Raw genomic sequence first — 13,300 nt, forward strand, 5'->3', positions numbered from 1 at the left:
ATCCTACCATGTGCAATGACATGGAATGGATTTAGAGTTATTATGCTGAGTGAAATAAGTCAGACAGAGAAAGATAAATACCCTATGATTTCACTTATATGCGAAATATAAGGAACAAAAAGAACAAACTAATCAAAAACAGACTCATAAATATAGTGGACTATTTGGTGATGGACAGAGGGGAGGGAGTTGAGGGGCTGGGATAATGGGGTGAAAGGTTAAAGAAGTACAAATTAGTAGTTGATAGTTGGGCACAAGGATGGGGAGCACAGCAGAGGGAATGCAGTTAGCATTAATATGACGGCTAGGTGGAGGGCCAGGGGAGGGAGGGAGTAATTGGGGGAATCGTCGTTTTATGTATATAGATGTCTATCCAATATACTGTATACTTGAAACTATTTTAAATAAATGATTTAAATTACAAAAATAACAACATAATGTTAAGATACTTAAAAAATTAATTAATTTCTTTTAAGACTTCTTTAGAAAGGAGGTTTTATGTAAAATGTAGGTGGAGGGATTTCATATCTAAACTGTGATTTTGAATTGTATCTTAATAAGTCTAAACTCTTCACTTTTCTGATGATTCAAAAGATTTTACTTAGTAATAATTTTCTAAGCAGCATAGTTTATTTCTTCAACTAAAATCCTGCTCACCCAGGTGGCATTTTTGTGCAAATTGGAAAAAGGTCCCCTTTTCTTCCATTTGTCAGAAATTTATCCTAACATACTGATTTTGCTAGAAAAGGAAACTTGACTGCTACTGACTAGACATTTTTCTTAACAAATATATAAGTCTATGATGTCTTATGGGAAGGTGCCCGCTTGTGTGCTTTGTACTCCTGTGCAGCTGTACGCCCAGCCTTGTCCACATAATCGATACATGTATGGACACAGAAGAAAGACAATCTTTTCAAATATATATTTGTATTAGAGAAACCACTTATTTTGGGCTAATATATTTTACTTGATATCAATTTAGTAGCTATGAAAGTGTTATGTACTCTATTTTGGAAGTAATGTCATTTTGTTTACTGATATAAATGTTATTAAGAACTAGTTCAAGTATTCAATTTAGTTGAATTGATAGTCACTACACTCAGCTAATTCTCAGTTACCTCTGTTGTGACATATTTTTAGTTTTAGAGATGAAGTACAAGAAAAGTAGTTTACTTTAGATATCGGGTGATGGGAATTTACCCAGAATTGCAAAATCCAGGACTTTGCCTAGTCTAATAATGAGTTAGATTATCACTTAATGTAATAATGTTTGTTTGTTGCTTAAAAGGGCATTTTAAACTGCTGAACTCCATATTATGATTTAAGTGGCCTTGAAATAAAAATTCAAATAAGAGAACACTTGAGACCCAAGGGGAAAGGATCTATCGTAGCTGATTAATCAATCTCCACCCATCTCTTGAAACCAGATTTTCATAGATGCCACCAAAGTCCAAGTTTATACTATCAGAAAAATTGCAAAAGATTCTAAGATGCTCTACCTGTGTCTAGACCCACCCTGTTCTCATCTTTTTATACACCACAGAACAATTACTCTTCTTTAATCACTCTTTGTATCAAGTCCCTTCCTTGCTCAAGAGTGTTTATTAAATCTAGTTTCTTTGGAAGTCAAGGGTATCCATCAACTTACTCTTCTCCCTAATGAAAACTTCTTATATGTGTGTATTTCCCTGCTAAGACCCTTGAAAGACTAAACAGATTGACTTGCTCACATATGGTTTGCTCATTATTTCTTTTCTTTACCTGCTATATTCTAAGTCTACCCTTATCTCTATTAATCCTCTCTCCAAATTCTTTCAAATCCTCTTAAAAAATTCCTGTTTGATAACTTTACATAATGGCATTCTATAAACTTATTTACTCAGTTTATACCACAACATTTAGAACTGTTTATAGGAAACTTTGTGTGTGTGTGTGTGTGTGTATGTGCGTGTGTGTGTGTGTGTGTTAGATATTACTGTTTGACCATAGTCCCATGGTCAGGAACTCTGTGTCTTACACACAACTCATATAGACATGTATACATACCCTTAAAGCAGTGCTGTGTGTGATGGGTTTCTGATAAATGCTGGTGACCTCTTGATGATGAACTGAAGCTTAATTTTTTATACTTTGGAACCTTGAAATTCTTTGCTCAAACAAAATCTCACATAAGTTTTAGCTGAATTTGGAAGTCTTGAAGCTCTGCTCTCTTGACTAACCTTCTGATTTCTATTTTCATCATTGTATTGACCTGTAAATTTGAAAAATACTAAAATCTAAAAGAAAAAGAGGGAAAATGGGATACTCAGGTTTATTAAACTAATAACTAAATCATGATTGAAACTTAGTATCCTATGACTATCAATCTGATATATTCTCTTGAGTCATTGATGTTTCTCACTTGATCTGAATATGTGGCAGGAATTTGAGAACTGGCTCTTTAATAACAATGTGGGCAAGGTTGCCTAAGGTCTTTGGTCTAAACGTGGCATTTCCTTCTTCTCTTTTCCCCAGATGGACTTGGGCATTCCAGCAATGACCAAGTGCTGCAACCAGCTGGATGTCTGCTATGACACTTGTGGTGCCAACAAGTATCGCTGTGATGCAAAATTCCGATGGTGCCTCCACTCTATCTGCTCTGACCTTAAGCGGAGTCTGGGCTTCGTCTCCAATGTGGAAGGTAGGTATCTTAAAGGCATCTACTTGTGAGCAAGGAGTTTTGTTCCTGTTTTCACAAACAAATGTAGCCAGAGCTCCTTTACTCAAAGAGGCCATCAAAACTCACTGCACTTTATAGAACACTAAACAATGCAAGAAGGGCAAAAGGAAGATGCTGGACACTCCATTGCTAAAGTTCTTGCTGTCCTGCCCAGGAGCTGCTGGCACCACTCCTGATGGACGGAGCTACACCAAAGCCTTCCCAGAGGTATAAAAATTAATCCTTTAAGACTGGAGAAAGAGTTGCCCAGTTGGCTTTAGTTATCTATTACACTGTTAAATAATTTTCCATATAAGGAATTATTCTGTATAAGACCACTTGGTTTGGCTTATGCCCTTTTTTCTTATTTTGTTCTCAGTCAGGGAAAGAATTTGTAAAAACCTATCTTTTTTGTGTAAAGGTCTACATATACTTGACAATAATTACTTTTAAACAACTGCTCAGCTCTCCAATTTCTAGCACTGATTCTGTAATTTCTTTTTCCTAAATCATTTTAGGAAAAGTTTTAATCCTTCAGTTTCTGAATCCAGAACATTCCACCCAGGTGTTAGCATTATATATTTTTAGATGGTGATGTTTGAAAGTCAGGCTTATAAAGAGCTGACCCCATGCCACCGAGTAGGTCAGTAGAAAGAATCTAGGATTTTGGTTACAGATCAAGCCCTAGTTTATAGTCCTAAAGTGAATCCGTGAAAGCTTGAAAATATGAATAACTAATTAAGCCCTGTAAAGGGGAGTATCACTCTATCTGTACCTACAAAGGGTGAAAAACTACCTGTTGCTAATCTGGGGTCAGGTCAAGTTACTTCCTCCAAGCAATGTTCTATTCTCCTATATATCTTTCTCCTATATATCTCTTTGATAACTTGCCTGGTTACTGCAATTAACCCAATCTCTGGGTCTTATTCAATTTATTCTCTCCAAAGGGACGAGATATATTTTTATACCACACAGATTGGTCATCTTTCTCTTCCTTCGGATTAAATCTAAACTCCTTAGAATGACATACATATCCCTCTGGTTCATCCCTAGCCTGCCTCTCCAGCATCAACTTGATGATTTCTGATTTCTCTTCTGACTCCTGCCATTCCAAATTACTTGGGTTGGTTGCCTGTATCTTTTTGCCTCTTCATTTCCCTTTGCTTAGAACACTCTAATGATTTCTTTTGTTGTTATTGTTGAAACAGCTTTATCAATGATGAATAGCTGAAAGTTTTCTTCTAAATTCAGTACAAGGCAAGGATGCCCACTCTCATCGCTTTTATTCAACAAAGTATTGGAAGTCAGTTAGGTAAGAAAAAGAAATAAAAGTCATCCAAATAGGAATGGAAGACATAAAGCCGTCACTATCTGCAGATGACATATTACATTTAGAAAACCCTAAAGACTCCACCAATTAGAACTAATAAAAAATCATTGAAGTTGCAGGATACAAAATCAATATACAAAAATCTGTTGTGTTTCTATACTCTAATAATGAACTATCAGAAAGAAAAATTTTATTTTAAAAATCCCATTTACAAATTCATCAAAAAATAAAATACCTAGGAATAAATTTAACCAAGGAGATAAAGGACCTATACACTGAAAACTATAAGACATCGATGAAAGAAATTGAAAAAGACAAAAATAAATAGAAAGATAGTCCATGCTCATGGATTGGAAGAATTACTATGGTTAAAATTACCCAAAGTAACCTACAGAGTCAATGCAATCCCTATCAGAATTCCAATAGAAGGTGTTCTGAGATGCCTTCCATAATAGCCCTTACCCCAAAGGGATAGAGATCCTTACTATGGGCTCCCATACCACTTTGGGGTTGCTTCTATTATGGTGTAGTGTAACCATCTGTTTACCTTTCTATCCTGTCTGTCCCTTTGTCTAGACTGTGAGATCCTTGAGTTGGGATCTCTTTGATATCTGTATCACTGATGTCTAACAGAGGGGCTGACCAACATATCCAATGGGCACCCATGTTTTTTCAATGAATGAATGGTTGTTCATTCCACACTTGAACAGGGAAAGCTATAGGAAATAAAGTAGTGTTATCTGTGGGAGTAGTCTACAAAAATGGTTAATTTCTCATGGAGCGAACACAGTGGCATGGGAGATTCTGATTCCTAACCATGGTCTTGACCTGAAGGCCCATAAAAGGAAGACACTCCAAAGTGTATTCTAGTAGAGCTCTATTAGATTGGATAGAAGCTTCTCTGAAAAAGATTCTTTTAAATGTACGTCTTCTTTTTAATTCTGTATTTTGATTACTGCCTCAACTTTCCTCTGGGTATCGTGTCAATCATGGAAATATGTTGCCTCTTTAAAATTACTCATACTACTTGGGGTAATCCTATACATTAACCTTTATATTTCTCTATATCTTTTTCAAGTAGCTTGTGATTCTCTGGCTGATACTGTCTTCAATACTGTATGGACCTTGGGCTGCCGACCCTTTATGAATAGTCAACGGGCAGCCTGCATCTGTGTGGAAGAGGAGAAAGAAGAATTATGAGGAAGAGGTGATTCCTTTTGTGGTTTTGAGTGACATCACAGCTGTCGGTCTTGGAGATGGTAGTGTGACAGATGTATCTCATCCTTTTTTCCAAAAGTTTGGGTACCACAAAGCAGGAGAAGAGAAATATTCTACAGCTGAAAAGTGAGTCCCATCCTTTGAGGAGAATTGGAAAAAAGATATGGAGTGATTTGAAGCCTACTCCTCACTTTAACACTGGCCTCCCCAACCAATACAACTTGCCTGGAAATTCAGTTCTTAGCTTAAAGATGAAAATTAAGACTAAAATACTGAGATTCCTGGACTTGATAATTATATTAATAAGTGAAATTTTGGAGAGTCCAACCATTTGGGAGACAATGACTTTCCTCTGGTCCATGTTTCAGTCACCAGTAAGCATCTCACATTTAATAAAGTGTACTTTTTAGAAAATTTGAAATGAGATGAATGAATTCCATTATCGCCATTATGCTTCCATTGTCATTTAGAAGAGATCAGAACCCAACCTGGTAAGTTCCAGCAATAATAACAGTTATTCCCACTGGTGCCAAAAAGAACAAGTGGTCAGAGGCTTACCTCATTAAAGCCAATGGAGGTGGAGGTCAGACGGAGTTCGGTCTCTAAGGTTCTATTTTTTCCTTCTGTGAACTATTCCTGTTGATATTCCCAACTACTAGGTAGTCTTTGTGTCATGTTAAGATATGAGAAGTACTTGGTAAAAACTGCCACTGAAGATAGCTAGGAAAAGTCCCTGAAATCTGAAGGGAGTGAGAGACAAATGGTCATTCCCTAAATAGTGGTTACCAACTCTGACAGTGGATTAGAATCACCTGAGGAGTAATACAAAACAAAGAATCTCTGTGTGAGGTATCTACGTATGGGAATACCTCCTTTCATTGTGCTTAGCTTTGTTACACTTCACAGACATTGCATATTTTACAAATTGAGGGCAAGATCTTTCACCAGCAAAACGATTACAGCTCGCTTTATTGTGATACTCACTTTATTGTGGTGTTCTGGAACCAAACCAGAAATATCTGAGGTATTGGCATTTTATAAACTCTCCTCAAGTGGTTCTGATGCCCTGTGAGGGCCACTAAGTTCAGGGACTGGCAAATGAAGGCCCTTGGGCCAAATCAGATCCAACGTCTGTTTTTGTAAAGTTTTATTGGAACACAGCCATGCACACAGATGTTTATGGCTGCTCCTGTGCTACAACAACAGAGTTCAATACTTGTGACAAAGACTGTATTGGGCCAGAAAGCCTAAAATGTTTACCATTTGGCCCTTTACAGAAGAAGCTGGCCAACCCCTGATCTAGATCATTTTCTCCCTTCCCTTCCTTTTGTTAATTTTACTGGTTCCATTAAGAATTGTTGATTGTAGCCATTTCTAAAAGAAAAAGAAAACTGTTTTTTGATCTTATGCAAAGCCATAAAATTAATTGGCATATTAAAAAACTGGATTTAACTACATGTAAAATTTATCTCTGTGGTTTATGATATTTATTTCAATAAAATTTATTAAATACAAAACAGTATGGTATATTTTTATACCCTTTTCTCTTGTCTTATCAGTTTGAGGGCATAGAATGCCAAATAATGGCATATGATACCAAATTTTAATTTTGTCTACAGTTCAGTCATTGAGCCATTTAAACCCATGTTTATAAATTTATTAACATTTATTAATTGAAAATATTTCACTTAAGACAATATAAAAACATCAAAAATATTGTGCGAGGGAAAAATCAAGTAGTACTTTTAAGTGCACATTTATATTGATAAACTTCCAAATCCCCTATAACTATTCTGTATTTGAATTAAAATTTCATGATATAATTATTATTTACATATTTAAGGAGTCATTGGGTATTTAAATCATAGTTTCAAGCAACTATTTAATTTTTTTAAGTTCCTAATTTGAAATATTATATCCAATTTCTCATTTTAGTGGTTCTACTGCATTCTACACTAGGTATTTTATTGTAGGAAAGAAATAGGGGAAATGGATGAGCCGCTTTCTTCATGGACAGCATAGCTTTCAACCTTTGGAGGATGAAGCCCCAGCTGAGTCAAGTCAGTAAGCAGTGAGCTGACCTCTCTTGACCCAGTGGGCCAGAATTACAGTGAGTCAGTTCTGGGAGTTTGTCTAAACCCACAGCATGAGATTTAAAGAAGAGCAATGTTCTAGGGTGTTGACTGATGTTCTCAGAGGGAGTGGGAAGAAGCTGCAAATAGACAGGCAGCCCAAAGCCAAGACTCGGGTGTTGGATGTCCTAGTCCTCCCAATCAATGCTGATGGGGCCCCCGGTCAGCATCTGGCTCTGCAGACCAGCCGCGTCCTCTCCTTCTAGTGCCTCCCGACGCATTCGCTGGTGGCAGCCCTGTGCACAGCGGGAACGCTCCTCCAGCATTCCACAGACAAGGACTCGGCAGTGCAGAAACACTTCCTGAAAAGACCATAATTATAATTAACAAAAACAGTGATAACAGCCATCACTCGTGGGGCATTTTCTAGAAGACAGACACACTATACTAAATGTTTCATATGTATTATCTCATTTCATCTAAAAAACAACCCTTTGAGGTAGGTGTTAACATCTTCATTTTACAGATGTGGAAGCAGAGAAAGGTTAAGATACATGCCCAAGTCACATGTCTAGTAATGTGGCAAACACACTGAGTCCCATGGGTGATTTAAAACCCATATCCATAACTCCTGTGTTTGTGCAGAGCCATGAGAGACCTTTGTGAAGGCCACATCTAATAATGTTAACATCTTCATCCCTCACATCGAGATCTGGGAATAATATTGACTCTCAGGTGTTTCTGTATAAAACAAGTTCTTTCTCCAAGTTTCCTCCTATAAGTAACTTCCCAAAGTATGCTGCCTAGTTGAGGAGGGAGACCAGGATTAGCCGCCATGGTTGGCAGTGGTTCTGGAACAGTGATGAAGCTGAGCTGGAAAGGACATCAATACACTTAAATGCAGTGTGGAAAAGACTGTTGGTCTCTTAAACTTCCTTCTGTTGAAATGTTTCAACAACTCTATTGAAACGATAAACAAAAAACTTCCACCTTAACATACTCTATATAGCCTCTTATAACCTCTGTTCATGTATGTATTTTTAATGTAGTATATTCAATATGCATGTAAATTGCTATGACAAAAGTTTTTTCCTATCTCCTTTTTCTATATTTCTATATTTCTATACCATTTTAATAATTACTTAATACCACACTAATTACTATATTGCAGCCCTGTCTGTTTGGGGGCTTTTTTTTCACTCCCCTAATAATAATGCTCTATAAACACATCCAATGAATCTTGTTTTTCTTTTTTTGCTTGTTTGTTTTTGAAAAACTGTCTGAATTAGAATTTTTAGACAAAAGAATATGATTTTATGATTATTATATAGTATTAGGCAACATTCCAGAAAGTGTACCAATTTATATTGCCACTGTATACTTATAATTTTGCAAGCGTTCTGATTTATAATTTTTGTAAATTTAAAACATATAAAATAGTCTTATAATTGTTTTAATTGGCATTTTAAGTACTATTTTCACCGAACATTTTACTATTTGTCCTTTCCGTGAAATTTCTGTCCATGTTCTTTGCCATGTGACTACCATGCAGGCTTTTTCAACTATACTTGCCCACAGGATTTAAAATTGTGATCATATAGTATTTTTTTTGAACAAGCAGAGTTATTTTATTGGGAGGGGGCAGATAATTATGACATTCACGAAGGTGTTAAGCTTCTAGATGGCTAGTTTTACAATATTTTTCATAGAGGTAATACAGATCTTAACCGTGGGCTTGTAGAATGTCAACAAATTAGGACACTAAAAAGGAAGGCTCAGGTCAGGGGGGTTACGAGGTAAAGGTGTTCAGCTTACTTTATGGTCTTTGCCTACAAACTTGAAGACAGGGACCTGGAAGTGCTTTGCTAGGTGATCCCGCGATGTGTACTGCTTTACTGAGTCATCTGAAACACAGCTGAAAGGACAGGACGGCACATAAGTCTTGATTGTTTAAACAGAGGTGGAAAAACAATCTAGGCCAATACGTTTGGTCCAAGGAGAGGCAAACTGGGTGGAGGAGGCTGGGCTGCACTCAAGTTTTTTAAGGATGAAGAAAAAATGAAATTCCCTTCCTGTGAAGGCATTTTCAGACACAGGCCTTCTCATTAACACTCTCTGCCCATCTATCACTCACTGTGCCCACAAACTGGGCACAAGGACCTCCTGTTAAGTCAATATATTGAAGTATTAGCAATAGCAACAACATTTATTTCAAAGATATCTTTTGAAATAAAGGTATGTTTGTAAGGCTGTATTTTCATTTGTAACATATTGTAACATATTGAAGGCTTTTTTAAAACTAGGTTTCATAAATATTATGAACACCTAAAGTCTCACCCATGAAGGGGATTCAAGGTTGAGCAAACCCCAATTTGTGCATCAAAGAGCTGCATAAAGATCCCAATTTCTTAGATACTATTGGAGGAAGTCATGCACCTCCAAATTGTTTTAATTCCTCTTTTCCCAAATTTAATGCTAAATTATAGTTTGATAGGTTTTTGGGTTTTATTCTCAGGTCTACTGCTTAAAGTTAACTCTGAGGCTCATCTCAGGGTTAGCTGGAGAAAAAGAAATGTTATGAATTCTCCAGTTCAGGCCAAAGGTTAGTAGTATTGATGAAACTTTCCTCCCTAAAGATCAAAGGCCAAGGATCACACTTGTATTATCTTTTCTATTCTGAATTCTAAATGAACTTTTCCCCCTAAGAATATTTTCCTTTCTATGGATACCTAATAGTTCCTGTCTAACGGGCCAGGAAAAAAGTAGGGATCAGCTACAAAAGTCTGTGAAACTGGGCTCCATGAGCTTACAGGCCACTTTCTAGTTCATTGCTAATTGTTTCAGTACAGTTGAAAAATCCAATAAAATTATTTAAAAATAAGGCATCTTCACTTGTATTACTACTGGTATTCTCTGAACTGAAGAGGATCTAAACATATAATATGCTTTCTTTGTTTCTTGTATTTATGTATTCATTGTCATTTTCCTGAGGTAAAATTAATTTCTATCTTCTGATTATGTTCTATAATAAATCCTATTGCACTTCTAATCTGTGCACCACACTCTGCTGGGTGCTGCAGAGGATATAAAGATGAATGATATGGTCTACGAAATCAAGGAGTTTATAGTCTAATATTTATAATAATAATAATAGTTACACAACATTAAAATGGCACTTTCATCTGTTTCGGCATTTTCAACTTATCTTTATCTAAAAATGCTAGGGGGTGGGAATTGGGAATAAAAGATAAATAAAATAAAATAACTGAGATGTGCTCACAGTGTATATAACACACTGGATTTCAAAGACTTAGTTAGCAAAAAAGAGAATGTAAAATATCTCAATAATTTTTTTATTGATTAGCTGTTGAAATAATATTTTGGAGAAAATGGGTTAAATATATAAAATATACTATTAAATTTAAAAAATAAATTGAAATACTACTATAGTTGTTTATAAGAGAAAATGAAGCAGAAAGAGTTGTTCCTGAGTACCACATTACAGAATAGAACCCAGGGCAAATTCTGGCTCTTGGTTTGGTGTTTGTTGTGATTAGATAATGCTAGTTCTGTCAGCTTCAAGTTCATGTGCTAAAAGAAAAGAATGATGATATATGATAATCCAAAGAATTTGGTTATCTAAAAGTTGTCCAATATTCGGTTTAGGAATTCAATAAATTTCTTTTTTTGGAGACTAACTTTCTAATTCTACTTTGCTTAGGCTCATATTAAATTATTTGCATTCTCAGAGCATACGCCAACTAAAACTAGAGGGAGGTGAATCAGATGTGCTAAATATCAGGAGGAATCCGGCCTGATTTAAATTTAAGCCAAGGACAAAGAATCATCAAACCATTTATAAATATAAGTAAACGACATTATGTTTACTTTAGGGCTCTAGACTATTATGATAAATAATCATTCAATAATTCATTAGGCAACTATTCAATGACCCTTACCATAGGCTAGGCATTGAGGAGGATGGGAAAGGTAGGACGGTTTCTAGTTCAGGCTGGAAGAAATCAGGGAAGGCTTCACAGAGAAAATAAACCTGCTGAATCTTGAAGGACCAGTAAGAATTAGGGAAAAAGGGGAAGAAGAGGTGTAGAGTCAGGAGGGTGTAAGGAACAATAGAGTTTGGGAATTGCCTCTAGTGCCCTTTGGCATGAACAGAAATTCGAGAAAGTAGAGGTCAGCGGGTGAGGCACAGTGAGCCAAGCTGAGAGCTGGGTTTTATCTTGAGGGATTATCTCATATGCCTCATTATTGTACTACCCATTATTGTACTGGAGATGGGACTATTTGCCTGTTTACTAAATAGGCCTACACAGCGGTGTTTTTTATTGTTCTTACCTCTGCTTTTTAAGCATTTTAATTTCTTCCACAGCTTCCCCCTTCTCCACCCCCGTTTTGTATGTGATGGAAAATTAAATAGCATAGCTTCTTAGAACTGTCTAAAATAAAGTATATAGTCCTTAATGGAGAGTCTGAATAACAGATATATAAATAAACATCACAAGCTTTATTGAGATTCAAGGTTACGTGTTTTCTCAGTAACTGAGTTACGATTATACATTTATTTTTGCAAAAATAAATACGAGGGGCAGAGAAAACTCTTGGTGTGAAGGAAATGTTCACTATTTTGATTATAGTGATGATGGCTTCACAAGTGTAGATATCAGAACTTACAAAACTGTACATTTTAAATATGTATATTTATCGTATGCCAATAGTATTTCAATAAAGCTGTAAAAAATTTAAAAGGAAACAAAACCCACTCTCTCCTAAAAGATAAATCCATTCCATAATCTACTTAGCATTAAGTATGTGATTGAAAATAAGAAATAAAAAATGATACTTAACACTTTTCATTTAAAAAGTTTCTGGAGATTACTTTAAGATGTCAAGAAATCCAAAGGGCTATAGATCCCTGTGAGACCTATTACTGGCCACCCAAAGCAGCTCGCAATGACACATTTTTCATATTCTGAAAACATGCTAAGGAGACTATCAGAATCTAAGGCTAGAAGTACTCCTGCTGGTAAACAGTTAAATTCACAAACCAAAGGAAATCAAGACTCATTAAAAAGTTTTCAGCAGGGATGTGACAATATATACATAATTTTTTCTTTGACCAGATACCCAGCTACTCTGTGGAGCTGCGTTTTGCAAGTTGAGATTTAGGAGCAGTATTAGGAAGCTGTTCTAGCAGCCCAAGTAAAAGATAATGAGGGCTGGAATTAAGTCAGTAAGAGTGGGATAAAGAAAATGGGGTATTGCTATTTTTAAAAAAAGCTTCCCAGTCAATTCTAATGTGCATTATGGATTGAAAACCACTGTGCAGCAGGTGAAGCTTGCCTGTGATGAGAGACCTGGAGAAGTAAAAGCAAAGTAGAAATTTCAAAAAAAGGGTCTATCAGGCCAATTAGCGAAGGGCATGAACCAGAGGCAGCCTTGTGGCACTCTTACTAGGCCATTTCTCTTCTCTTAAGCTGCAGATCCTGACCCTATGTGAGATATGTACCACCTGACATTGAGAACAAGGAAGAAACTGATGAGATAACTGCCATGAGTTTGGGGTTTGAGTGTGACTGTCCTGGGAATATAAGCAATGAGTGTGACGACTGCTGGGCTTCCAATGACACCTTGAGACACACAAGCTTCTCAATCCAAGGAGACTTAGAAACATGGAAATCTCCTTTGTATAAAACAAGCAAACAAAAACAAATTTGCTTGATCCTTCTGCTCCTAAAATCTACCAAGTATTTCTTCTCTCTCCTTCACTATCGAACTTCTTAAAAAAGGAGTCTGCATTTGCTTCCACTTTCTCATCCCCTTGGCCTCCTGAGCGCCCATCTGGCATCATGCTCTACCCTCTCTGAGCAGGTTAATCAATCTTGTAGTTTTGACTACAAACGGGTGATTCTCTGTCTTTTATCTCTAGTCCTGACCTCACCCCTGGGTCTAACTGATATGCATTTC

General features: G+C 36.4%; 2 protein-coding genes across 3 annotated transcripts in view; one reads left to right on the forward strand and one right to left on the reverse strand.

Annotated features, from left to right (window-relative positions):
- PLA2G12B (phospholipase A2 group XIIB) overlaps positions 1 to 5,639 on the forward strand; it is an 18,255-nt gene extending 12,616 nt beyond the window's left edge. The window contains exons 3-4 of one of the 2 annotated variants that reach the window (XM_006915527.2): positions 2,515 to 2,680; positions 5,107 to 5,639. In XM_006915527.2, the coding sequence (XP_006915589.1) occupies positions 2,515 to 2,680; positions 5,107 to 5,228 (288 nt within the window). In that variant the 3' untranslated portion in view covers positions 5,229 to 5,639. The remainder of the gene's footprint in view (positions 1 to 2,514; positions 2,681 to 5,106) is intronic. The other variant, XM_006915528.1, reaches the window with a different exon arrangement.
- Positions 5,640 to 7,003: 1,364 nt separating this feature from the next.
- The window catches only part of OIT3 (oncoprotein induced transcript 3), a 22,902-nt gene continuing 16,605 nt past the window's right edge, over positions 7,004 to 13,300 (reverse strand). The window contains exons 8-9 of the mRNA XM_006915529.1: positions 9,134 to 9,233; positions 7,004 to 7,680 (exon numbers count right to left, since the gene is read on the reverse strand). Coding sequence (XP_006915591.1) covers positions 7,507 to 7,680; positions 9,134 to 9,233 — 274 coding nt within the window. The 3' untranslated portion in view covers positions 7,004 to 7,506. The remainder of the gene's footprint in view (positions 7,681 to 9,133; positions 9,234 to 13,300) is intronic.

Source organism: Pteropus alecto, unplaced genomic scaffold (genome assembly GCF_000325575.1).
Source record: "Pteropus alecto unplaced genomic scaffold, ASM32557v1 scaffold155, whole genome shotgun sequence".
Classification (NCBI taxonomy): domain Eukaryota; kingdom Metazoa; phylum Chordata; class Mammalia; order Chiroptera; family Pteropodidae; genus Pteropus; species Pteropus alecto.